Source organism: Myotis daubentonii, chromosome 14 (assembly GCF_963259705.1).
Source record: "Myotis daubentonii chromosome 14, mMyoDau2.1, whole genome shotgun sequence".
NCBI lineage: Eukaryota > Metazoa > Chordata > Mammalia > Chiroptera > Vespertilionidae > Myotis > Myotis daubentonii.
In genome coordinates, this window is record NC_081853.1 from 13845967 (window position 1) to 13873549 (window position 27583).

The window sequence follows — 27583 nt, forward strand, 5'->3', positions numbered from 1 at the left end:
TAATGAAGTAGGGTTGGCCAATTGTTTGTTCATTCAGTTATTCATTTACTGTCTGTATTCAATAAACTTTTATTGAGTGTCAAGCAATGTGAAGAAAATTATCCCTTCAAAGGCCACAGAAAAAACTAGAATCACTGATGTCTTGCATTAACAGACTCAATGAGCCGAGAAGAGTCTTAGAGGTCATCTAATCCAATGTCTTAATTACACATGGGAGGAAAACCAGGCCCATTAGTTATGAGGCATCTTGTGTTGTTGAGGTCACAGGTGAAACTCGAGGCCAACCCTCTGACTGACTCTTCCTTCCCCAACAGTACACAGTTTACTTTTCTTAATAACTAGAATGGTTTACTGTTTTTAATAATTAACATTGTTGGGTGTTTTCCTACCTCTCTATCTCCAGGTCAGGTGAGTGCACATCAGACCCAATCTCATCAGTTTATAGCTTCATTCCTACTCCTTCCTACAGGAGAACTGAACTCAAAATGCCCTTGCCTAACAAACTACTGTAGGACAAGAAAGGGGATAAAATCTCAGCATTGCAGAGGTGCCCAGCAGCCAATAATAGATCCCACAAATATGGGTCATGAATATCTGTATATCCAGACACAATTATTCAATTAAAATATCAATTTTATAATTAAATATTATAAAATATTTATGATAGAACTTCATATCTCAAAAACTCTAAGGATAACAGTTCTATTTATAACAGCATCCAAAATAACTAAATATTGAGGAATAAGTTTAAACAAGGGGGTGAAAAACTTCACTGAAAACTGTGAAACATTGCTAAAATAAAGTAAAGATAATCCATATAAATGGAAAGACATTCCATGTTCATGGATTGCAAGACAATTTTGTGAAAATGTCAGTATTACCTAAAGGGATCTAAAAATTCAATACAATCTCCCTCAAAATTTCAATCACCTTTTTTGCAGAAATGGAAAAGCTGATCTTCAAATTCATAAAGAACTTCAAAGGGACTCAAATTGCCAAAAATAATCTTGAAAAAGAATAGCAAAGTTGGAGCATTCACACTTTCAAATTTCAAAATTTACCTGAGAGTTACAGTAATCAAAACATTATAATACAATTAGGATAGACATATAGACCAATGGGATAGAATTGAGCCCAGAAATGAACCCATACATGTGATTTTGGTAAGGATGCCAAGAACATTCAATGGGGAGAAAACAGTCTTCAACAGTGGGTCTGGGGCAGTTGAACAACCACATGCAAAAGAATGAGGCTGGACCCCTACCTCACACCACATGTAAAAATTAATTCAAAATGGATCAGTGACCTAAATATGAGAGTGAGCAAAAGTAGGTCTACAGTTGTAATTCAAATAATACAATAATTAATCAAGAATAATACAAGAATAAACTCTGTGTTTCATGTACTCACAATTGTAAATCTACTTTTGCTTCCCCTCCCCCTGTATAAGAACTAATAGGAAAAAAATAGAGCTAAATCTTCAGGATCTTCAGTTTGGCCAAGGATTCCTAAATATGACTGATACCACAGGCACAGCAACAAACATTTTTAAATAGATAAATTGGACTTTAAAAGTTAAAAACTTTAGTGCATCAAAGGAAGCTATCAAATTGAAAAGCCTACAAAGTGGGAGAAAAATATTTGCAAGATAGGATATATATTCTGGTTCTACATACAGGGAATGTATATTCTGATGTAATCTGGTATCTGGAATATGTAACTGACTCTAATAATTCAACAAAAAGACACACAACCCAATTAAAATATGGTCAAAGGACTTGAATAAACATTTTTCCAAAGGCGATATATAAATGACTGGCAAACACATGAAAAAATGCTTGGCATCATTAGTCATTAAGGAAATGCAAATTAAAACCACAATGAGACACCTCTTTACACTCACTGGGATGACTATAGTGATTTTTAATGGAAAATAAGTGTTGGCAAGGGTATGGAGAAACTGGAACCCTTGCACATTGCTAATGGGAACACAAAATGGTTCACTTGCTGTGAAAACAGTTGCTGTAGTTCCTAAAAAACATAAGCATAAATTACCATATGACCCTGCAATTCCACTGCACGGTATATACTAAAAAGAAGGGTAAACAGATACATGTACATGTATGTTAATAGCAGCATTATTCATAATAGCCAGAATGTGGAAACAACCCAAATGTTTATTAAACGATGATTGGATAAACAAAATGTGATATGTAGTATACATGCAGACACCAAATGTCCAGAGTAGATAAATCTGTAGAGATAGAATTCAGATTTGTGGTTGTCAGGGACTGAGGGCTCGAGGGCATGGCAGTAGCTGCTTAGTGGATGTGGGATTTTACTTTGGAATGATAGAAATGTTTTGGAGGTATATAGAGGTGGTGGTTGCCCACCATTGTGAGTTTGCTAAATGTCACTGAATCATTCACTTTAAAATGCTTAATTTTATGTGAATGTGAATTTCTCCTCAATAAATTAGTTCTTTAAAAACTCTAAGGGTATGATTCACTCAGGATAGCTAAGTTTTGGTTATAATCCAGGTTTATTTATCCCTTTAAATATTAAGACCTTTTATCACATACTAAGATGTGGTGATTTTGTCAACATTGTAATGAAAAATTTTACATAAGTATTTGTCTCTTATCCTATATAATAGAGCTAATATGCTAATTAGACCAAATAGCAGAACAACCGTCTGGACGACCTTCCAGGCGAAGCCTGGGCTGTGAGGGCTGACCAAGGCTGCGAGGGGCTGCGAGGGCTTGAGCCCCTTACACAAATTTCATGCATCGGGCCTCTAGTTAATAATAAACACTTATGTAAACAGGGACTATTCTTAGCCCCTTATATACATTAACACATTTAATCATCACAATAACCATATGAGGTAAGTATTTTTATATCCATGTTTTAGAGATAAGGAGAGTCGGACACAACAAGGTAAACTACTCTGCCAAAGCCACACAGTTAATAGGTGGTGGAGCTAGAATGTGAACTCAGGACCCCTTGCTCCTGTTACTGTTAACCCCTATAGTATAATGCATAATATCTTCCCCAGTATACAGTAGACTTCATAAAGGCTGGGATTTGAATCCATGCCAGGCCTAGAGAAAAATCTAACAGTTATATCGCAAGTGAATGAATGAACAAACAAAAACTATACTGACTTTGTGTCAATATTTTCATAGACTAAGTGTTTATAACCCCTAAAATTCATATGTTGACACTTAATCCCCAAAGTGACAGTATTTGGAGGTAGGGCCTTTTGTCAGTGATTAGGTCATGAGGGTGGAGCCCTCTTTAATAGGATTAGTGTCCTTATAAATGAGGCTCCAGAGATCTCCCCTCACCCTGTCTGCCATGTGAAGGTATAGCAAGAAGATGGTCATCTCTGAATCAGGAATAGGACACTCCCCAGACACCAATCTGCTGGTCCCTTGATCTTGGACTTCTCAGCCTCCAGAATGTGAGGAATTAATTTCTGTTGCTTATAAGCCACTCAGCCTACCATATTCTGATATAACAGGCTGAACAAACTAACACAAATATTTTGGCAGTTAGAGACTTTTGTGTTTTCTGCTTTTCTCTCCCTGGTGTTTCAGAGAGGTGAGATTTTATATAAATAAGGCACTGTGCTAGACACTGCAGGCTATCCCCATATTAATAGATGAATATAATTGAATATGGGACCAGTGAACTACTATAAAATTAGTCCTTATTTAAACTATATGAATTAGGAGAAACTATGACCAAAACAGATTTCTCAATCTCCCTATTTTACAAGTGAGATGGTTTTTAATGTATAAAGTACTTACATATGTATTAAAATTGATGACTTAATTTTTAAAGCTAGTTAAGATACTCATCAAAGTTATTAAACACCTACAGAATGGTTCATTTTCTGGTGACTTTATGGCAAACAGGGTTACAAGGTTACTGAAACATCCTAATGATACATTGATACTCTGGTTTCTCTTCAGATCGCATAAATCTTTCGCCTTTTACTAATGATACATTGACTTATACTGGGAGCAAAGACATAAAAAAAAAAAAAAAAACCACCATCTGGTTGTGTTTGGATACTCCATGAGCAAATCTGGCAGCTTTCTCATAGCCTTCCCTTTCATGTACCATTTTGTCATTCTGAGCTGACCATTTCAGCCAACATTATGTTCTTTCAGATTTGTTAAAATCTAAAAGTATTTTAACAAAAGCAGTTTAAACTCAACTATGTCATTTTTCAGGCATTAATCAAGCAGTCTGGAAACACAATCTATTCCAGAAGGACAATGCAGACAGGCCCTGGCCCCATAATATCTGATTGCCGGCTTGATTTGTTATTTGCCATGTAGGGAGAAAGTTGTGATATCCCAATAAAATGTGTATGGAGTCCTGCTTTTCAAGATGTAGCTGGGCAAAGAACAACCAAAGAGGACTTGGCAGCTGTGTTTCATCTGGGTCAGCTGTTATTAAGGGGCTTTTGTCCATGACCACTTATTGAGCATCCTCTTTGAACCAGATGCAGCACTAAATATACAGTGGGATTATCCCTCCATTCTCTTCCATGCTGGCAGCACTTTGGCAGAATTGTCTTTCTTTCAGTTCCTAGAATGAACCAGAGTCCTTTTGCCTTCAGTCTTCAAAGGCTCTGTTCCCTTCATCTGAATGACCACTCCCATCCCATTTCACCAGGCCATTTTCTACTTATCCTTTGACTCAGGTTAAATGTGTCTTTATCCAAGACTTTCAGTGACACCCTATACTGGTAGATATCCCATTACCTCTTTCATAACACCTTGTACTTTTCCTTCAGAGCACTTGACAGAACTATAATTAAATAGTTATTTACCTATAATTAGTTTCATATTCTCTGCTAGGTGTAAGCTTCAGGAAGGCCAGGACAGAGTCACTCTGAGTCATCACTATATTCCCAGCCACTGCATGAGAGTGTTTGACACAGAATAGAGGCTCAATAAGTGTTTGTTGAATGAGTAAATGAATGAATGCAGACAGATCATGCCCTCTATTTATTCACAGCATAGCACTGTTTCATTTTTATTGCATTATCTATGCTCTTTTAAGAATTCTTATTTTTAAATTAAGCTAGAAATGCTAAAAAATGAAATGACCTAGGACTTGAACATGGTGGGGGTGGTTAGTGGTGAGGTGGGTGGTGGGGAGATGAGTTAACTTCCACTTCGGTCTATCAGAACATCCAACCACCAGGGCATAGTGTGGTTTCACAAAAATGAGACTAAAGCCCCTTTCCATGTGTTCTCTATAAAGTCTCAAAGAAAGTTTGAGGGTCAGTAGTTGCTAAATTAAATGGTCTTAATGATTAGCCTTTATATTAAATTAATAAACCAATAGGTTTTTTATCTCTCCTTTTATTGGTGGTTTTATACTGCAGAGTTTTTCTCAAATAATAATCCAATAAGTAGTGAAACAGTTCTGGGTACAAAGAGAGAGTAGATATATAGAAAGAGAAGGTGACACTGAGGGGATTTGAGCCTTTTAATATGAAATCTGATTTGCATGTCAACCACGTTCCTGTAAGATTCAGATTGCCTGCATTAACATGGTTATTGTTTACACTTACATAGGATGGTTTTTGAGGGATGATTGGTTGAATTTTTCTTACTACTCACATTCACATATTTATAAACAAATTTTTGCACTATATTCTAAGATTTATATAAAGAAGAAAATAAAAACTATACCTAAGCTAACCACCAAAACTTATTTTACATGTTGGTATATTTCCTTGTCCTTTTGCCATTTATACACTTTATTGATTTTCTACAGTTGAGACAGTTTTATATATATAATTTTCATTTAACTTCTTTTAAATCTTCACCTGAGGATAGGTTTTTATTGATTTGAGAGAGAGGGGAAAGGAGAGAGAAAAGGGGGGATATGAGAGAAACATTGATTGCTCACTCTGGTATGTACCCTGACCAGGAATCGAACCTGCAACCTTTTAGTATACAGAATAACATGCCAATCAACTGAGTCATCTCACCAGGGCATTTAACTTTTTATCTTGAGTCTTTCCCATATCATTAAGCCATCTTCATAAATACAGTTTCTTGTGACTCTACTGGAAATCCAAGCTGTTTATTTTTCAGAAATTATAAACATATATTGACATAGACCTTTGTCCGAGTCTTTTATTTTTTTTACTTTAGGATAGATTCATAAAGTGAAATTACTGAGTAAAATGGCATGTACATTTTAAAGGCTTTTGATACATGTAGTAAAATTGCTTTTTTGAATACTAAGAGCAATTTAATTCCTATTTGCTACATATGACAAGGCTTAATATCTTTGCCATATAAAAGGTCATACAAATTAATGAGAAAAATGTTCTAATAGTAAAATAGATTAAGAATATGATCAGAAAATTTACTAAAACTAAAATTTACATAGTCATATAAATATATATGAACAACATCAAATCTCATTAGGAATACAAATTATAATAAAAATACTATATTAATTATAATAACTTTTCATTTGAAAATATTCAAAGATAAGATTTATTCTTTATTTTCTTCTTAACATTAGGGGAGTAAAGGCATATAGGAACTCTGTACTATTTTGATAACTTTTCTATAGATCTAAAATTATTTCAAAATAAAAAGTGAAAATTTTAATTTGTTCATAAATAGCTGTTGTGCTTATTCAGTAACGTCATTGTACTTACTGATCTCGTATAAATAAGCCAGAGAAATCCCAGAAACCTTCAATGAAGTATACCTAAGTAGCACTTCTCTCAAGGTATATTCTAGTATTAAAAACAAATATAAGCTATTTCCAGTGAATGCTCTTACTTATTGCACAAGTCTCTGAACCTACTCCATATGTTACATACTCTCTCGTTTAATCCTTGTACAGTCCTAGAAAATAAGCAATAAAATTATCAGGCTCATTTTATAGATGAGAAAGCCAAGGATGTAAGGTTGAACAATGCATCCGAAATCATATTCTAAAATGATTTACTTTAATTGGTTTCATTTATAAGATCTGTCCATTTGGCAGAAATAGCTTACATTTGGGGATTGAATGTTTGCCTTTATTTCCAGCTGGATATGGTGTACCTTTCCCAACAGATGAGCCTACAGACATTATTCCACGGAGCTGCCAACTGACGGCAGATGTCCCACAAGTCACACAGCTGCTAAACATGGCCAAGCTCCGCCAAACTGTAATAAAACTCGGAGGTCATCCTCTAAGCTCAGCACAATCAGGTATGCACTTAGGCACCTAAATTACAAGCATAATTATTTGTAAGACCAAAAGAAAAGGGAAAAAACAACCTTGCAATTAATCTTTGTAGCTTGAAGTTAAATACTACACTTCAGCATTGACTCTTGTCAGTGAAATATTATCTTAAACTTCTTTTTAGCAACTAAAATTTTCCTGGAATTTTTACATAATAAATCAAAACATCCTCAATTATTCCTCTCCTTTTCCTACATGCTGCCATTTATACCTCCTAAACATCTCTTGAATCTGTCTATTCTGTCTTGTTTTTCATTCATTGTTCTGGTCCCCAATGTCACTCATCTTAGCCTCCCAGTTAATCTCCACATTGCTGTAAGAACTCTCTTTCTGATAATAGAAACAGAAATATGATCCTGTCACTCTAATTAAAGACTTTTTAAATTAAATGCCTTTCCAACTCTCTTAGAAAACAATGTGAAAAGACCCTTGGGAATGCACACAAAGCCAGCCTCCCCTATCCCAAGCCTACAGCACAGTTTTCTTTCCAGACACCTTTCCCTCACTCCCCATGTGTGATCTCCTGATCACTCTGTGGGCTTTCACATGTTTATATTTGGGGATTGCTGTTTTGTTGGCCTAAACTGGCTTCAAAGCTTGCCTTTCTGCTTGGAAAAACTCCCATTTACCTTTCTACACCAGTGGCTCCCAACCTTTTTTTGGCCATGCCCTACCTAAGCATCTCTAAAATCCTGATGTCCCCCTGTGACATATAATTCTTATTCAAAAAATGAACTCCTGTTCACGTGGAGGAAGCCTACAAGGCCATTAACTTGGTCTAAACAAGCTTCCAAAGAACATGGCATCCATGAAAGAAAAAAATAAAAGAATGAAAGGACAGTTGAAATACTGAGGAAGAAATCACTAAGATGTTAAAAAATAATAATATGAAGTGATATGAAAAAATAGCAAATAAAGTTTCAAAACATATAATAAAGAACTGAAATGCATAAATATGTCACAATATATATTTATATACTGTATATGAGGTCCCTAGAACCATAAGAAATGCAAAACATTCACTGTTAATAACTCATTCTCGACTTGACCCCTTAAAAATCAAATTACCCTCCTGTAGGATGTGTGCCCCACGTTGGGAACCACTGTTGTAGACCCAACTCAAAGGCCACCTCTTCTATGCAGCCTTTCCTAACTCTAACAAGCATTGTTCTCCTCTTTCCATGACTTTTCCCCTTTTCTTACTTTCTTTTTTTTTTGCAATACTTTTTCATATGTCTGCATACCCCAATAAAGTATGACTTCCTCATTCTTCTATTTCCCTAGCTTCTAACACAGCATGTGCCATTTACCGGGCTAGGTGCTGCAGACTCAAATTACAAAAGAGGCCAGTCAGAAAACATAAATAAATAGTGACCTGGATGCCTGGATATTTGACACAGAGAAACATTTTCTACTTCCAAAGTGAGCCTTATTGGGAGTGGAGGGGAATTAGGGAAGAGGGTTGAGATAGTGCATCAAAGACATGGTTCTCTACTATTAAAGCAGTAACATTAACTACTGTGCAAGTGATACGGTTGGTGGGGAATAACACTCAGCCCCTTTGAGGGAGCTGTAGGGAGCCGTGAGGGCTGCAGCAAACTAGAAGCTCATTGTTGCTGTAGAAGGGGAAACTGTAGCTTAGTTCTGGCCAAGTACTGCCTTGCTAGAATGCAGGCCCAGTCTCACAGTTCCTCCTTTTTTTCCCCAAGAATGGTATCCCAATGTTTATGATAAATCTCCCAATTTTAAAATATTATCAAAAGTCTAAATTTTTTTGTAAGCCTAACAAAACATGCCAGTGCATGCCAGTTCTCTGCCCCTGCAGTACTTACCATAGCTATTGACTAAATGAATGAATAGTGCTTTACTAATCAGGAAGCCTAATATTATTTAGATGAGTTGTTCTCAACCTCCTGTGTTTTAGAATCACCTGAGATATTTTTAAAATAACTGATATAAAAAAATTTATTATAATGTCTATGCTTCACTCCAAGAGATTCTGATTTAATTGGCCTGGGATGAATGTTTTTAAGCTCCCCCAGCAATTCTAATGTGCAGGGTTGAGAACCACGGGGTCACTTATCCCCACAAAGGTCGTGTGGTTTAGATGACACCCATAAACACTGGAGTGATTCAGATGCGGTGAAATGGTCCTCATAGGGCACTTGTGGAGGAAGTGGATTTTGAAAGTATTCAGTAAACTATTGTATAGGTGTTTGTAATGAGTAAATAAATATAAGATTTGTGGATGTGAGAGACGGCACAGCACACTTCATGGAGGAGTTCCTGAGTGATTGCTGGGAGGAACAGCCTGAGTGGGCAGAACACCTGTGTTTGGGAACAAAAAGTGTGCCTCGTGTTCCTAACGTAGAGAAATGATCATTTCTTTTTAGGAAGTTGAAGTTGATGTCGGGATTTAATATGAATTTGTAAGTCAAGTGAGACCAGAGATTAAGGATTACAACTAAAATGTCTTTGCAGTCAAGTGTCTGTGAAAGTGGGACATAATGACCCTGAGGGGAACTGCAGGGGAAAACTGGCAGGACTTTGTGATTCTCAGATAACAGGTGGGGGAGGGAGAGCGGTCAAAGTTGAGAGGTCAACATAGAAATAGGAAAAGGAGATACCCAGAATGACATGAATGAGCTGCAAAAATGGACTCAGTCTTACTCTGTACTTACCCTATGTTCATTTAGTCTAGTGAATTTCTAATATATCATCAGCACTACAGGTCCTAAATGATATATTCCTAAAGAATTGGGATTGATCTTATAACTTTTTCAGTGTAAACCCTGGCAGAAGACCATGTGTAAATAAGCACTACATTTTTAAGCCCTTTACTATTACTGACGTACAGAACAGTAGAGAGAATATATAATGAACCCCCATATCTCCATCATCTGCTTCCACGATTACCAACTTTGGGCAGAATTTTTGATAACAATGAGGGCATAAGTAGTGAGAATTTGTACATTTATTATATGCACTATCTTTAGATGGGTTGGGGGAGAAAGAGAGATATATACAATTCATTTTCATTACAGGATCTTTAGAAAAGATATAAAAGGATGAAAAAGGTCCCACTACCCAGACAGCCACTTTAAACACATTGGGTTAAAATTCAATCTTAATGGAAGATTTGCCACAGAATGAAATGAGTAAGAGTGTTTTCGATAAACAAACACACTATGTGTATCTAATAGGCTGTGATAGTTTTCAGTAATAGAAATGATGAAGCTGTAAAGCCTATCAGATAAAAAATAATATAAGTCTATAATCAAATATTTTAAGTGTCTTTTTTATTTAAAGTTCAAGGTTATATAATGCCTGAGATTAAAGAGGAATTTGAATAAATATTAATTGCATCATTAAGTCAAAATTAAACAGAAACTTTTTCCTAGGCCATATTTGATCCCAACTTGTAGAAGATGATGTTAGTTCATATTTTGCAAATTTCATAAATGGGCTCTCAATGCATAATAATTGTTCATTTGAGTCATATACAAAATATTAATAATCATCTAATAGCATATTTCTTCTGCCCTATGAATCCCAATTATATTTATATTCATTTATAATCATAGAGCTTATTATTTCTCTTAAGTAAATCTCATTGCACATGTATGCCAGCTAAGATTACAAGAACATATATTGAACTTTGGCTCTCTTTCTATAAATAATTTTCTTTTTTTTAATGGTTCTAAAGATGCTTAAGGAACTTAGTCCAAATTACAGCAGCATGAAAAGGGAAATAGAGGCCATGAACCTATAAATAATTTTCAATTGCTAATTTTGACATGTGTGGGCTTTGAAATTTGATGAATATAATAATAATTTTGTTCTCTGTGTCAGATATTTTATCTGAAAGATGTAGCTTATGAATAGTGCCTTAGGACAGACTTTTTAATCACAGAAAAGCCAGGAGACATTTCTTTATTTGAACTAGGTATTTTTGTGTCTTTCTAAAAAGCAAAGGATTCCCCCTGCTGAGATTTGAATTGCATGAGAACTGGCTGTGTTTTTGTAATTGACTGTACAGTACTCATGTAAATTGTATTTTATTATAAATGCACATATTGAGAGATCCCTTATGAAGCTGCTGCAGGAAGAAGTAGGTGTTTCCTATGGATGCTTTCCAGCATGTTTACCCAAGCAAAAAAGGAAACATTGAACCTGGCCTGGCCACTGTGGCTCAGTGGTTGAACATCAACCTCAGAACCAGGAGTTCACAGTTTAATTCCTGGTCAGGGCTCTACCCTCAGTAGTGGGTGTGTAGGAAGCAACCAATCAATGATTCTCATTATTGCTGTTTCTCTCTTTCTCTCTCCCCCTTCCTCTCTGAAATCAATACAAATATTTTTTTAAAAAGAAACATTGAAACTTCTGTTTTAGAGTACATTTTATTAAATATCATATAACTTGATCAAAATTAATAAAATAATTGTATTTCCATAAAGCCAGTGTTACCACATATTGGTACTGTTCACTTGTTCACTTTGTCAATTCCATTCCTGCTACACATTAGCTAATGAGTGTTAATCTGCAGATGACTGTGAGATCTGATTATCTTATTTTCATTAATGGGACCACAGTTTAATTGAACCAGAGAATCAGATATGGTTATTAAAGTTGATCATTCAGCTACTAATGACAAGATGTGGTAGTCCACTAAGCACAAATCAAAACTAGTAATTTACTTAAAAATTTGGAAGCAGTTCTCTCAAGCGCCCTTCTTTCCACAGCAGCAGTCTCATTGGATTTTTGCTCCTTTTAAACAAGAAGCATTCCTATCTCCTAGCACAACTGCAAACAGGTGAATTAATGCATCTAGCAAAACCAGGAAATAATCATCTAACTGTAGTTGGCATTGGTGAGGTTCTTATTAAAATTTCTTCTTGGATTCCACATTATGAAAGTAAAATTTGAGTCAAGTAACAAAATCTACCATGAAGTAGAACCTAAAAAAAAAAAAAGGAGTAAGATTCTGACTTCAGGAAAAAACAAGACACTCTTTTTATTTCTTCTTTTCTAAACTCAGACTTTTGGTAAACCTTGTTTTAGGATTATTGGTTATAGAGATGCCACAATTTCTAGTTGCAATGTTTGATCCTAATTCAGAGTAAACTTAGCCACCTCTTACATTTGAAATGTATATCTTCTGTCTTTAGTAAAAATGAGGCATAATTGATCACATTCCTTCATTAAAAATTTTTTAAATGTAAAAGGAAGTTAGTATGGATAGTGATCCAGTGTCTGTAATAGCACAAATCATCTATAGAGTCAATTTTAATTTTTCTGTGGTATTTCTGCCAAATGTCAAAAAACTTTGATATGTAAGACATAATATTAAATATGAAAATACATTCAATCAGTTTGATGATTGTGCTAATTTTGCAGGATTGACTCATTCCAACCTTTATATTTTTCCCATAGATGTCTATTACAGCATTGCTTATAATAACAAAAACCTAGAGACAAACTATTTGTGCATAATAGGGAATTGATTAAATAAGTACACAATAAAATATTATGTATGCAGGTATATAGATGAACCAGTCTTCTTGTGATGGTCTAGAAAGGTCTCTAAGCCATGCCAATCAGCAAAAATGGAGACAAAGAATGCTGTTTCTATATGACCCCAGTGAGAGTGCTTATGGATGCTGGTATATGCATATATTTTTGAGGAAACACCAGAAACTTAATTACCTTTAGGACAGGGACTAGTAGAGGTAGTGGAGGGAAGATAAGACTTGTATTTCTCATATCTTTATTAGAGAATTTTAATTTTCTAAATATAGTCATGATTTGTTATGTCAGCAGATGTATATTGCTACAATTATGAGACATTTCTAATTTCTTCTGTACACATTTCTGTCTTTTGAAAATTCAAAGAATTGTTATTAAATTAAGATATATTTATTTACTTATATCAATACTTGCATGTAAAATACGTAATGGGAAGGGGATCCAGAATTATCGGCAAAATAAAATCTTAAAGTATATAATTAAATATTAAATTTGTTTATTGGTTTAATAATGAAATATACTATAAGATAATCTATGCTATATTGGTATGAATTATGCTGACATACATTTTTACTAATAGTGAACATGGGAATAGAATCATCAATGACTTCCAATAACTCCCAAGACACTCTATAACATCACCCTATTTTTATTTTCATCACAGCACTTAACATTACTTGATATTTTCTTGTTTACTTGTTTGCTTATTGCTCTCTCCCAATCTGGAATTTGAGCTTAAAAACTGCAGAATCCTCTTTATTGTTGTATCCCTAGCACCTAGCTCAATGCTTTACATGTCAGGAGCTCAGTAAGTATTTGTTGATTAAGTGATCGAATGACTGAATCAAATGCTAGCCAAATAATTTGAGCAGGTAAGTATATTAGGCAACAAATCATCATCATTGTCATCATTATAGCTAACTTTTTTTGAGTTTTTACTGTGTTCCAAACACTAAACCCTTTAGTGTACTAGTCAAGGTTCTCCAGATAAATATATATATATATATATATATATATATATATATATATATATATATACACACACACACACATATACATATACATAAGCCCAATATGCAAATCGACCAAACAGCAGAACGACCAGTGGAACAACAGGTCGCTATGACGTGCACTGAACACCAGGGGGCAGACGCTCAATGCAGGAGCTGCCCCCAGCCCGCAGGCCCCAGGCCAGCCAAGGCAGGTGCCAGCGGGGGCCTCTGATCAACCCGCCAGTTGCCCCACAGATCAGCCCTGGTTGCCAGCCAGGCCTAGGGACCCTATATATGCACGAATTTTGTGCATCGGGCCTCTAGTATACATATACACATACACATACACATACATATAACTTCCATCATTTGGCTTAGAAATAGAAGTTTCCTATAACAGAAGAAGGCTTCCCTGAAACTAATTCTTAAAAGTAATAGTGAGTCCCTAGCCAGTTTGGCTCAGTGGATAGAGCATCAGCCTGTGGACTCAGGGGTCCCAGGTTCGATTCCGGTCAAGGACATGTATCTTGGTTGTGGGCACATATCCAGTGAGGAGTGTGCAGGAGGCATCTGATTGATGTTTCTCTCTCATCGATGTTTCTAGGTCTCTATCCCTCTCCCTTCCTCTCTGTAAAAAATCAATAGAATATTTTTTTTTTAAAAAAAAGCAATCATAATGGAGGGCAGTAATTAAGAATGCATCTGTGAGCCCACACTGCCTGGTTATCCCAGCTCTACCACCCACTAATTACTTTATCTCTGTGAGCCTCAGTCACCACTGGGAGAATAAGGGATTGTGAATGGACTTTGCAAATTATTAAATGCTATTCAAGAGGGAAGATATTAATTGCATATTTATAAGCTTTTACTCCCTACTAAGGATAGTTAGCATGTTATATGCATGTTTCATGTAGTATAACAAAAAATACATGACTTAAGTGCTATTATCTCAATCTTATAACTGAAGAAGGTGAGGTTTAGAAAGGGAAGCTTGTCTAAAATTATATTGCTCTACTAGATAAGCCTTACTTTTGTATTTTTCACATTCTTTATACCAATGTACATATAGTAAAATAAAATTAATATAATTCAAAGTCTGGATTCTAGTAGAAGCTTAATTCTGATTTGATTATTAGATAATAGATATAAGTCTTGAGCATGACCCCTCAATGATTAGAGTTGAAAATTCAGCCGGATTTTCTGGTTAAGCTTTGAAATCCCTGCAAACTGAAATTACTATAATAATTACAACATTGTATCTTGAGACAAAAATGAATGTTTATTTTTCTAAAAGACAATTAGAGAGTAGACCCTCAGGTTTTATAATCTAACTACAAAGGCATGTACCCCTCAGTAAAATAGCAAAATAATTAATGGTAACATCTCTGACCTACACCAAGTTCATTTTCTACAAATTCAAGAAAACGAACTGCCTAGAGCATGGCTTTAATCTAATCTTCATTTTAACCTTATGTTATGCATATTGATGTCAGCTCTTAAAAGAGCTCCTTTTAGAATTCAAAAGGCATACATTTCTACTTTTAGTTTTCTTTTAAGATTTTTATCATTATAGAAACTTTGTCCCTTCTACTTTTTACTTTAGAAACCAAAGGTCTAAATTACTTTTCCTTGTAGGTTTTAATTAGGACCCTATTATAGTAAATACATAGTATGACACATGTTTATATCCTGTTAGAGCGTCATCATGATATGCCAAGGTTGTGGGTTTGATCTCTTGTCAGGGCGCATAACAAGAGTCAACCAATAAATGCATAAATAAGTGGCACAATAACAAAAGAGAAACTAAATAGTGGAGTACAGTGGGGCCTTGACTTTCCCGACTAACGAGTTTTTCAAGATACGAGCCGTCTCTCTAGGCCAATTTTTTGCTTTGAGTTGTGAGCTAAAATTCGGGGTACGAGCCAGCTTCAGATACCCCACTGCTAGTTAGCACAGCGAATGTCACAGTGAACGCCACATCAGCCCAGCATCACGTGTCTCACTCGTTCACTTTTTGATTTGACATACGAGTGATTTGAGTTACAAGCTCTGTCATGGAACGAATTAAACTCATAAGTCAAGGCCTCACTGTATTAGTATACTTTGCTTTGTGGGGGGAAAATGTATTAAAATTTGTAAAAGTTAAAAAATAAATGTAAATATAAATACACAGTGTTATATTATTCTTTAGAGAAATCCTATAGTAGATGCTCTTATAAAAATATAGAATCATGTAATTTTCTGTGATTTAGGGGATTATATCATATCAGGTTTAAATATGTCTTTAATATCCAATGGATAACTATCGCTAAGCAAGAAATTCCTGAGAAATTCAAGGTACTTAGGAATTTTAATAATTTAAGTAACTATGAACTAGTTTATATGTTTATTTTGTTGTTTTTATAACTGGAACTGTATCAGTATGGTTTTTTCAAAAAAATTTTATTAATTATAATTCACATAAACATTACATATTAGTTTCAGGTGTTCAGCATAATGATGTAATATTTGCATATATTATGAAATGATCACCACAATAAGTCTGGTTAATATAGTCACAAAAAAAGTTTTTTCTTGTGATGAGGACTTTTAAGATCTACTCTCTTAGCAACTTTCAAACATGTCATAAAGTATTAACTATGTACATTGCATCCCCACGACAGTTGTACCTTTTTCAATATGATTTTTTTAATACTCCTTCCCCCAAATCCTCTTTTTAGTCATAGACACTATCCTCAATTTTGGTGAGATTTATCCATTGTCTACCATGTGCTATGCTGGTTCAGCAGATGGGAGTATGTGCAGTACCAAATTAATGGTCTTTCTACTGGAACTTAACTTAATGGGGGAACCTGCATATAGATAAAGAATATGAAAAAACATCAAGGAAATTGCCACTGTAAGATGTTTGAACAGAAAGATATACCCTTATGATTTCTATCACTGGGAAAAAAAGAGGGGGGTTCTTATTCTGGTACCAAAAATTCCCATCTAGGCCTATGCCATATTCCATACAGACCTTCAGTACCCTCAGTGGCTATTTTTTTCTGGGAAATCCACATTTGAGAACAAAATCAATAGGTTAGGATTTATTCTACTGGTCACAGAATACCTGTAATCTGTGTGTCATTTCTTTCCATTATTGAGCCTGAGAGACTAACAGTGTATTGTTGGCTCGAAATGGATATTTGTAAATGACTAGAAAAAAAAATACAGATTCACACATAGCCATGCCTACTTGTTAACACTACAAAATTTCTCCTATAACCTGAATAGGTATCTGACTCTGGTACCATAGCACTGCTGCTGTTGAGAGCCACACCATTTATGTAAATACCAATGTCTTGCTCACTGTTGACCCTTTTCTCTCATCCCCCACTTCCTGGCAGTTGTCCACTTCTGTTCAGTCTTCCTCCTAGATTTACACATAAAACCTTCCATTGGATTTTTCTTAAAATGAAATTCTAATCATAGTTAGAAATATTTAGTCATTCAATCCAACTTGTATTCTGACCCATTGCATTTAATGGTTCATTCATTTTACTCAGCAAGGTTTTATTATGTACTTACTCTGTGTCAGGCACAGGTCTAGGTGCTAGAAATTTAGGGGTGACAAAACAGGCCACTGAGCTTATATCTACGGAAGCACACATTGTCAGAGAAACCCATAAATGCATGTAAAAGTGCAATTCTGACAAGTTATACAAAGGAAAGTTTATGGAAGTACCTGTACTGGGGGACTTTACCCTAGTCAGAGATGTCAGAGAAGACTATTCTAAGGAAGTGATACATGAGCAGAAGAGGAAAAGTACTCTTTCTAGCCACGGAGACCAACATGTACAAGTGCTCTGCTAGGCAGGAAGAACTGAGGAGGTCATTCTGCTGAGGGAGCAGAAAATGAGGGATGTAAGATATGAGGACGGAACATGCAGATTTTTGCAGGTGATTTTAAGGGCTTTTTTCTTAATTCTATGAGTAGCAGGGAAGCCATTGAAAAGTTTAAGCGAGGAAGGTAAATGACCCAGTCAGATTTATGTTTGAGTAAGACCACTCTGGCTATATTTTGGAGAAGGCATGGGACAGGGAGCCAGAATAGATACAGTAGATCACTTGAGAGGCTTTGAAATCACCCAGGAGAGGGATGATGGTCGCTTGGATTGCATTGCTGGTGGAGAAGGTAGAGACAATTAGACATGAATTGGATATGAAGAGGATAGAGGGAGGTGCCAAGAATGACACCTATATTCTGACTTTTCAACCTGGATGGATTTGGGTACCACTCATTAGGCCAAGTTTTCAGTTTGAGGTGTTTCTGAGGCATCCAAGAGGCTCTGGTCAAGAAGGCACTGGATACGGGAGTGAAACTCAAAAGAGAGCACAGACTAGAGATAGAAACTAGGGAGTTTACCTGATATCTGAATCTGCCTTACACTATCCAGAAGAGCTTTCCAGGTCTGCTTGAATACCTTCCAAGTGACAGAAAAGTCACTGCCTAAACTGTACTCATTTCTTCTGATTCTGCCATTTGGACAAATAGAATATGTCTTCTATCTACTAGGGCTTCAGGAATTTGAAGAAAACTGGAATCATTTATCTTCTCACCTAGCCATCCACCTCAGATCTTCTGTCCAGCAAAAGTCTCTCAGATGGATTCAGCAATCTAGCCCTTGCCCATCTCTTCAGCTTCCTCTATTAATTACAAACACAAAAATGGACCCGAAATACCCTAAACACACACATATTGCTCCCACTCAGATCTAAATATTTGGAGCTTCCTAAGTATGGCATGTTTTCACAACTTCTATATCTTTTTCATGCTATTGCATAGAAAAGTGATTTTTAATTCCCACGTAAAATTGCAGCTCTATGGCAGAGGCTAATGAGACCAACTAGCTATCTGTAGGAATGTTTCAGGGGAATAGCTCAGACAGAAAGCCAGTAGCTCTTTCTTTTCTGTTCTCTTGCCATTCATTCTATGATATTGTTCACAGCAGCCTGATCTAAGGCAATCATCTACAGACAGTTTCTGTTTTATTCTGATGCTAGCAAGAAGGCTGTGCTGTAAGCTACAGGCCAAGGTCTGTGTGTTCAGGGACACTTTCAAAAAGGATCAGGTGTTTTGTTATCCTTGGGGAGCTATCCTTGCCCCCACCAGTTGCTGGTGGCAGTAGGCTTCCTGAGATGTCAGGAGAAAAGGAATTTTCTGAGACTTGTACAGGAGGAGGAGATATTGTAGAAAATGTTATTTCTGTGGAATTAAACTCCTGAATTTCTAAGGTCCCATTTTCCTCTGTCCCACCAAGGAAGAAGTCCATTTTGCCTTCAGCAGAGCTGGGATTAAAGCCATTGCTCAGAGTTTCGTTCCACAGTCTAATCCAGCATCAGGCTGGCTTAGCTTGTGGTCCCCGCTGCAGTCCTTCATTCCATTGGACATGGGGTCCACTTGGCCATGGGCCATTCAACTTCTAGGAACACAGGCAAATACAAGAGAGCAACAAGAGCCAAGAGTCCCAAGCATATGAACTTGCTTTATCTGGGAATTATGTATTTCCAAATTTTCAGTGTCTTGTAGTGGCCCCACCCCCTCTGGCCAATGATTTTTGTCCCAGTTTAGACTGACAGGTACATTTCCTATGTCACACAGACTTTATTGCGTGTGTGCCCATCTCCCCTTTGTCGAGTCCCTTCCCTCAGTGATTGGTCTGCGGAGGGAATGGATCAGTGGTTCCCTGGGGAGAGTAAAGTTGTATCTTGCTAGTGAAGCTGCCCAGATGGCCATGCTTATAATGTCTGGCCCTCCCTTAGCTCCTTTCCTGTTATTAATACCTAGCTAATTACACTGGTAATATTTTAAACTACTGATAGATACTTCAGCAAAGCCTCTTGGGTCCAGACTTCCAAGCTGGAATGTACTTACTCTGTACTTAAGAAAGTACCTGTACTGGGGGACTTTTTTCTAGTGCTTAGACAAATTTGTCTAGTGCTTAGACAAATTTCACACCACACCAGTGGACTGAGTCAGGGTTTCTAGGTCCCTGGTCTGAAAGCAGATGGCTTCTTGAAAGCAGTTCACTGACCCAAGATCCAGAAGAACAATTACAGACAACTGAATGGACTGATGAGGGAAATTTAATCATGGCTGCTTGTTGGAAATATTGTTTGTGCAGTTGTGATGTTCTATTTTTATGGATATGTGAAGAAACCCTTTTTATTTCATTAGGTTCTTTTTCTTGGTCAGTAGCTCTTAAATGTCCAGGACTATAGAATGAATGTGGACTCATTCAGGGCCAACTCATATTCAAGTTGGTCCTGTCTTGCAAGTGGGCACAGCAGAAGGTTTTTTAGGTTGTGGGCAGTATTTTGAGACAAGGCCCATCACCCTCACCTGCTTTATTGGTGAGCGGAGGCTAACTACAGTTACAAGGAACCCCACAGTCTGGTCTAATCAAGCGTTCCTTAGGCAGCCTTCCATAGGGTCATTCAGAAACCCAGGCTCCTTTCATCTATGGCCTCTCTGGGAAAAGCCTTCCACTGAATCTTGTGCATCTTGTCAAGTGATGAGGGAAGAGAGAGCACAGAAGGTTATGCAGGAGGTTTTAGGAAGTGGTTTACCCTTCTCACGTTCCATTAATCATAACCCAGTCACATGGTTCATAGAACTACCGGGAAGGCTCAGAAATGTAATTTATCTGTGCGAAGGAATAGGCAGCAGGGTTTGGTGAGCATACCTGCCTCATTCTGGAGGTGATACCAGTTGTCTCTTTCTCCCCCAAACCTCAGTGATTCCCTGTTGCCTACCAACTTGAGAATAAGCTCTTAGCATGTAAAGGCTCTTTGCAATGTGACCCTAGTCCATCCTTCCAGCTAAACTGGTAAATTCATTATTCCCCAAGCATACCCTACCCTTTTGCTCTTCCATGCCTTTATTCAGGCACTTTCTCTGGCCTAGGGCACCCTACATCTCTTATTTTTGAACTCTTCAGTCATTCAAGGGCCATTCAAGAGGTCATTTATGCTTCATTTCCACTGGTCCGCTTTATGTTATAGTTATGTTTACTTGTACTACCACCTCCCTTCAGACTCCCTGAGGGCAAGCAATATGTCTTATCTATTTTGTGTCACTGACAACTTCTAGGAAATGCCTGAGAGAGTACTCAAGCAAATATTTGTTCAGTTGAGCTGGATAGTTTTATTTAAATTATTCCCTTAAAGAGAAAAATAAGATGTATTTTTAGTAGTTTTCCACTTTTCTTTCTCTTTTTCTTTGAGGAAAAATATTTGTGGTAGTAGTTCTCAAATGATAGTGAGCTTGTTAAAATTATAGATTTCTGCCCACCCTCCATACCCCTGTGCCCAAGATTCTAATTCTACAGATCTAATCTTGATATTGGGCCCCTATATCTGCATTTTTTAATAAGTGCCATTGCACTTATTAATTTACTGTTATTACCTTCCTTTAACAAAACAGATCAGTTCCTTAACAGAGGAACAGGTAGTGTGCGGAACAGTAAAAATCAAGATGTTTGTCATATCGCCTTTGGATCCAAAGTTCTTGGACCACCTCCACTCTCTGGCAGAAGAAATAACATGAGGATATCTAGTGAGGTAGGAGCAAGGTGTGAGGAGCTTATCTCCAGCGAGTGGCAAGGGAGGGGAGGGTTGTTTCCAGTGCGGGGTTAGATGGGGTAGAATGAGGGGGTTTGAGAGACTACATGCCAAAAGCAGAAGGCTTGAGTAAATTTTGAACAGAAACTCTGGACTTTTAAAGACCTTAAAACTGTTTCCTTTTTGTCATGTCAACACATTTAACAATTTTGAGTATTCTTTTCATTAAATATGTTCACAAAACTTAAAAGTAAAAATATATGTGAGCACAGTTTGTGGTCTCCTTCAGGAGGGAGTTGGATCCTCACCAGAAACCTTATACTGAACAGATTCTCAAATGTTATATTTTTATTTTTAATTTCCGACAATCACAGTGATTTTCACCTCAACTCCTACCTCCTAAAGATGGAGTGTAGTGCCCTATCGGTTTGGCTCAGTGGATAGAGCGTCGGCCTGCGGACTCAAGGGTCCCAGGTTCAATTCCAGTCAAGGGCATGTACCTTGGTAGCAGGCACATCCCCAGTTGGGGGTGTGCAGGAGGCAGCTGATTGATGTTTCTCTCTCATCGATGTTTCTAACTCTCTATCCCTTTCCCTTCCTCTCTGTAAAAAATTAATAAAATATATATATATATATATATTTTAAATGGAGTGTAGCAAATAAGCACATTTTAATTTACATGTCTAGGAAACTTGTCTTTTTATCTCATTATTTCTCTCCTTCTTTCTAATTTTCTTTCATAACTTCCCTCTCCAAAAACTTTTAACCTTCTCGTTTCCTCTAGTTTTTACTCTCTTTATTTCTCTAAATATTATTTCTTCTATGTAGGTTCTAAAAATAAATGCAGTTCCTGTATTTTAAAATGTGCAAGTGAATTCCTTTTCCTTATAGACAATAAGATCCATTGGGTCCAAAAATAACCGATCATGCCAGCCGTCGACAGTGGAGAGGTGTGTTAACAGTGCAGAAATGTCAGCTTTGCTGATTTCTGAGTCTGAGGAGCAAGGAGATAAAGAAAATATTCGCCAAATAAAGCTGACTGTACCTGTTCGTGGTAAGAACGAATCATGCATAAAGATTGGTAGCTACTGAAAATAGTGAGAAATGTCCTTGTTAAAATTGAAATTATATTTATGACTAGATCTTAAGTCCAGATAATTACTGCATAGATATTGAAATATGTTTAGAATTCACATACATATATACATATATATTATAATCCTCTGAAAACTATCATTCTATTTCAGTGATGGTGAGCCTTTTGAGCCCGGCGTGTCAGCATTTTGAAAAACCCTAACTTATCTCTGGTGCCGTGTCACATATAGAAATTTTTTGATATTTGCAACCATAGTAAAACAAAGATTTATATTTTTGATATTTATTTTATATATTTAAATGCCATTTAACAAAGAAAAATCAACCAAAAAAATGAGTTCACGTGTCACCTCTGACACACGTCATAGGTTCTCCATCACTGTTCTATTTAGTCCATTATTTCAAATTCCTGTAGTACCCTGTGTTTTTACTTTATGATGACTGCTAAGGAAATAATATAACATCCTTTTATCACTACATTTTAATATTTTCCATTTTTAAAGTGTTCTTTATCTTCTCTCATTGATACTAAAACAACCCTGTAGTGAAGAAAAGACTTCATCTCATTTTATTGATTGAGAGTTCTAACTTAACAGAGACGTACAGCGATTTGCAGTCTGTAATCATTGGAAAGAATTGAAACCAGAACCCACTTACTGTCAGTGTTTCTACTCTTACTGGTCTGACTTTGTGAGAGTTGAAACAGAGACATTTGGGTTCATTTTATTGGATTTAGAAATTAATGAGCACTATTATAAATTATATCTCCCATGGAGTATTAAACTGAGCAGGGAAATGAATAACATAGATATTCGGTCCCAGCCCCACTTGTCTGTGAGACCTACCACTATCTGTGAGACCTTGGTCAAGTTTCTTAAACTCTGTAAGGTTCAGTTTCCTCATCTGTAAAATGGGGATACTTACTACTGGCCATAGTAGTAGTGGTCAATAACAGCTGCTTCAAAGGGTCATTGTGAGGTTTTAATGAGAAAAACTCAGTCATATTGTGCCAAGAAATTAAGCATTCAGTAAATATTAAATGCTGCTTGCTATGAATATATTATTACACAATTAAATTATACTTAAGAATTCTGTAGGTTTGATATCAGTCTTCTAGCATTCTTCTGGAAACTACCCTCTAAATTCTCATTGCATCATACTTAACTATGCTTCCTCTTTTATTTTTTTATTTTTTAATATTTTTATTGAGTTCTAGAGAGAGAGAAAAGGAGAGAGAGAGAGAAAAAGAAACATCCATGTGAGAGCGGAACATCGATCAGCTGCCTCCTGCACTCCCCCTACTGGGGATCAAGCCCACATCCCACAACCAGGCAACTATATTTTCTAAAGGAAGCAATAATTTTTTGGTATTGGCTCTCAATTTCATTTTTTATATTTTTCATATAGCATATTTCATGATTAATATTAATCAGATTACTTGTAGCTTTCTAAAAGGTTATGTCACATGAATAAAATGTATTGATAATTTTGAAAACCTGATACAATCCTAATGTTAGAACAGCGGTTCTCAACCTTGGGTCGCGACCCCTTTGGGGGTCGAACGACCCTTTCACAGGGGTCGCCTAAGATCATCGGAAAACACATATATAATTACATATTGTTTTTGTGATTAATCACTATGCTTTAATTATGTTCAATTTGTAACAATGAAATTGGGGGTCACCACAACGTGAGGAACTGTATTAAAGGGTCGTGGCATTAGGAAGGTTGAGAACCACTGTGTTAGAATAAGAATAAACACCTATTTTCTGTGAAGGAATAAGTTTTTATACAGCTTTACATAATGTCAAAATGATACATGAACATTCTCATTATAGCTATAATTATATTTACTGAGTTATTTCAAACCATATAGTACTTTCTGTTCTGGCTTTTTGTTCTTTGATATGAAAATGTACCAGCCAATCTGCATATTATGCATCCACATCCCCCTCAAGAACCATCAGCAGATAAGAATAATAACAGGAGAAGATTACGGTTAAAAAGCACCAACAGAGAAAGGACAGAGACACCCAGCGGTATGGCACTAATTCAATGCTATCTTATATCTGTATATTATTCAGAGCAATGCAATCTCTCTCTCTCTGCAGGTTGTAAGTTTCAAAGAATTATGAACCAATTCATTTAAAATCTAAATGTCTGTTCTATAGGGATTGTGGAAATCAAATTTTCTGCAAAAGAATTGCTCTAGAGTCCTAAGAGAGATTTGCTGGATTAAATAGACAGTACTGCAGAAATAAAGGACTTTCTGCTTCTACTCTCAAAGGCTGAATAAGTTTAAGTGTGTGTTTTTTTAAAGCCCACATATGATAGAGGAAGTTCCTGCCTATAGACTTTACTGAACTTGGGCTTAACCCATAATTTTTCATGTTTCATTTATGGATTTTCTTTTTACATTGAGCCCTTTTCACATTTTTTTTTATTTGCTGCCTCTCCCTTTGAACTCCTTGCCATCTGTTACTACAATGTATGTTAAAATTTCAACTCTTTGCAACCAGTAAAGCATTAGACAATATAGGTGGCTATGGTAGTTGTTTTTTTAAATAATGGATTTGAGGCATGTATGTGTAGATTTGTATACACCTGCATTAGTTTATCCTAAATCAGTGATGGCGAACCTTTTGAGCTCGGCGTGTCAGCGTTTTGAAAAACCCTAACTTAACTCTGGTGCCGTGTCACATATAGAAATTTTTTTATATTTGCAACCATAGTAAAACAAAGATTTATATTTTTGATATTTATTTTATATATTTAAATGCCATTTAACAAAGAAAAATCAACCAAAAAAATGAGTTCGCGTGTCACCTCTGACACACTTGTCATAGGTTCGCCATCACTGTCCTAAATCAAGCCCAGAATGTATCATGTACACATCTGTTACCATAAATTCTCAAAAATGTAGGGTTCTCGGGTAGGCCATAATTCAGCCTGCTAGGTTTCATGTTATTTTTACAAAATAATAGATAGAAACATTAGTTCTTTAGTAATTAATGCCTTGCTCATTTTCTTAAGGTCCTGAAGGAAAGATCTTGGTTTAAGAGTGGAGGGAGTTCAGCAACAATTGTAATTTAAAGAAAACATTCCATTTTATGTAGAACCAATGGGAAAAAAATATAAGACCCTTTAAAAATTACATAGGTTTTAGAATTTTTTATCACATATTATAAAACTTTAATCTAAAATGTCCCCATGCAAATATTCAGGGATTATATTATGCACCTCCACAAAAATGCCACTGAGTTCATCTTAATACATTCTACTGAAAATTAATTCATATAATCTGCAGTGTCACCTCTAGCTTTCTTTACAATAATCATATAGTAAAGTATGCCAAATTAATACCATTCTTCAAAAAATAATTGTTATAAATATCTCAAAAGTAATATGATGGAAAATATTTATCCTAATAAAGGCAGTTCTTCAGGAAATAGCAGGAGTGGAGATAAAGCAGCTGCCCTCATCACTGAGGCCCAGCAAGGAGCCGCGACGTTGAGCCCCAGTACTCCAGCTCCCCAGTCTCCTGATGCATCAGGTTTGCGTCTTTTTATGCCATAATTGTCAATAATTAATAAGATGTGAATGTGTTAAATATTTCAAACCCAGTCATTTGCTAAAAGCTATCGTTTTAACCCCAATTTTATGTCAGATTTTAGTGGATGAAAGAGTATTTTTATTTTCAAGTTTTAATGCACTGGTTGTCCTATTCAGAATGAAAGTTTAAAACTTTGACGTTTTCACATGACATTGTCCCCCTGCCCAAAGGTAATGGTTGCATTTCTTCAGTCCTCTCTATGATGGAGATGGCTGGTTGTAGAGGATTGAGCCCATCCACATATCTTGCCTAGCAGGTGTGGAGTACTTTTACAAAGGCAAATTGTTTCCTGGGTTCCTTTTTTTTTTGCAAATTCTTGTTGAGCAAGGGAAAAAGGAAAATAAATTATAATTGTTTGTAGTTTGTCAGTCTTATTTATGCAATGTTGAAACCTTCATTAAAATGTTAGGCGTAATTAGTGTCTTCGGCATAAGTCTGACTGTGTAGAAAAACTAATTAGATGTTTAGGTGATCATTCTTGCATTTATCTTGTTTGCTGCAATATTGTGATTACACAGTAATTTACATACTTTTCTAAGAAAACACACCAAATTATTCATTACATTGATATGGAAATATTTGAGGTAAAACTATAAATTCCAAAAAAAGCGTGTGGTCGTGAGATAATTAGAGTTTGTTTGATGTAAACACTCCTTTTACCTTGACTTTTTGACAGTTAGTAATATGTTTGGCAATAGGTCATACAAGTTGTTTAATTGCATAATGAAGATTCCGGTAACTTTTCCTCCCCTATTTTTTACATATCCATGAACATAATGCAACACATTGGGTGTTGTTTGTTTTTTTTAATTTTTCTCAAGCTTTATTAAAGCACCAATTTTGTTTACAAAGCACCTGCTATGTACTTAGCACCATGCAAAGGGGTTTGCTGTCCAAAAGAGGACATCCCAGTGAATCTATTCATTCCACCTGCCCAAAGCTACACTGACTCACACCCTTCAAATCCCCATAAAGGTGCTCAGGTGAAGTAATACAGCCTGCCTTTTGGCTATTTCCCTAGACTTTGTCCCTGAAAATGTGAAAGCCTTGTCCCTAATAGAGTTCCTCTAAGAAATGTACATTTCTCACCCTTTTTATAGGCAAGTTCTGTTATATAATGATAGTCTTAGATTAAGAAACCGATGAATATAGTTGTGATAAATACAATTTTATTTGTGTCATCAATGTTATTTTTTAAAGGTGTTTTTGTTTGTTGCTTGTGCTTTTGTAGTAAAAGCTTTAAACTTTCAAGTTAGCAAATCTTAGCTATCTCTACAATACTTTTATTGTGATGGTAAATATAATAGGATTCAAGAATCAGGGGTAAAATAACCATGTCCACATTGTGGTTCTGCAGACCACAGATTTTAGTAAGATTGTCACCACTGACATAATGCAGCAAAAAAGTTTCATGAAAAATAAACTAAGTTAGAGAAAATGCTCTACTCTTCTGCTGTCATTCTAAACA

General features: G+C 36.1%; 1 protein-coding gene across 10 annotated transcripts in view; it reads left to right on the plus strand.

Annotated features, from left to right (window-relative positions):
- The window catches only part of CFAP20DC (CFAP20 domain containing), a 219565-nt gene that overhangs the window by 110527 nt on the left and 81455 nt on the right, over positions 1–27583 (plus strand). For 5 of the 10 annotated variants that reach the window (XM_059663097.1, XM_059663103.1, XM_059663102.1 and 2 more), the window contains 5 exons: positions 7086–7250; positions 21271–21407; positions 22299–22461; positions 24425–24541; positions 25936–26055. In XM_059663097.1, coding sequence (XP_059519080.1) covers positions 7086–7250; positions 21271–21407; positions 22299–22461; positions 24425–24541; positions 25936–26055 — 702 coding nt within the window. Of the gene's footprint in view, positions 1–7085; positions 7251–21270; positions 21408–22298; positions 22462–24424; positions 24542–25935; positions 26056–27583 lie in introns of those variants that run through there. The other 5 variants (XM_059663098.1, XM_059663100.1, XM_059663099.1 and 2 more) reach the window with 5 other exon arrangements.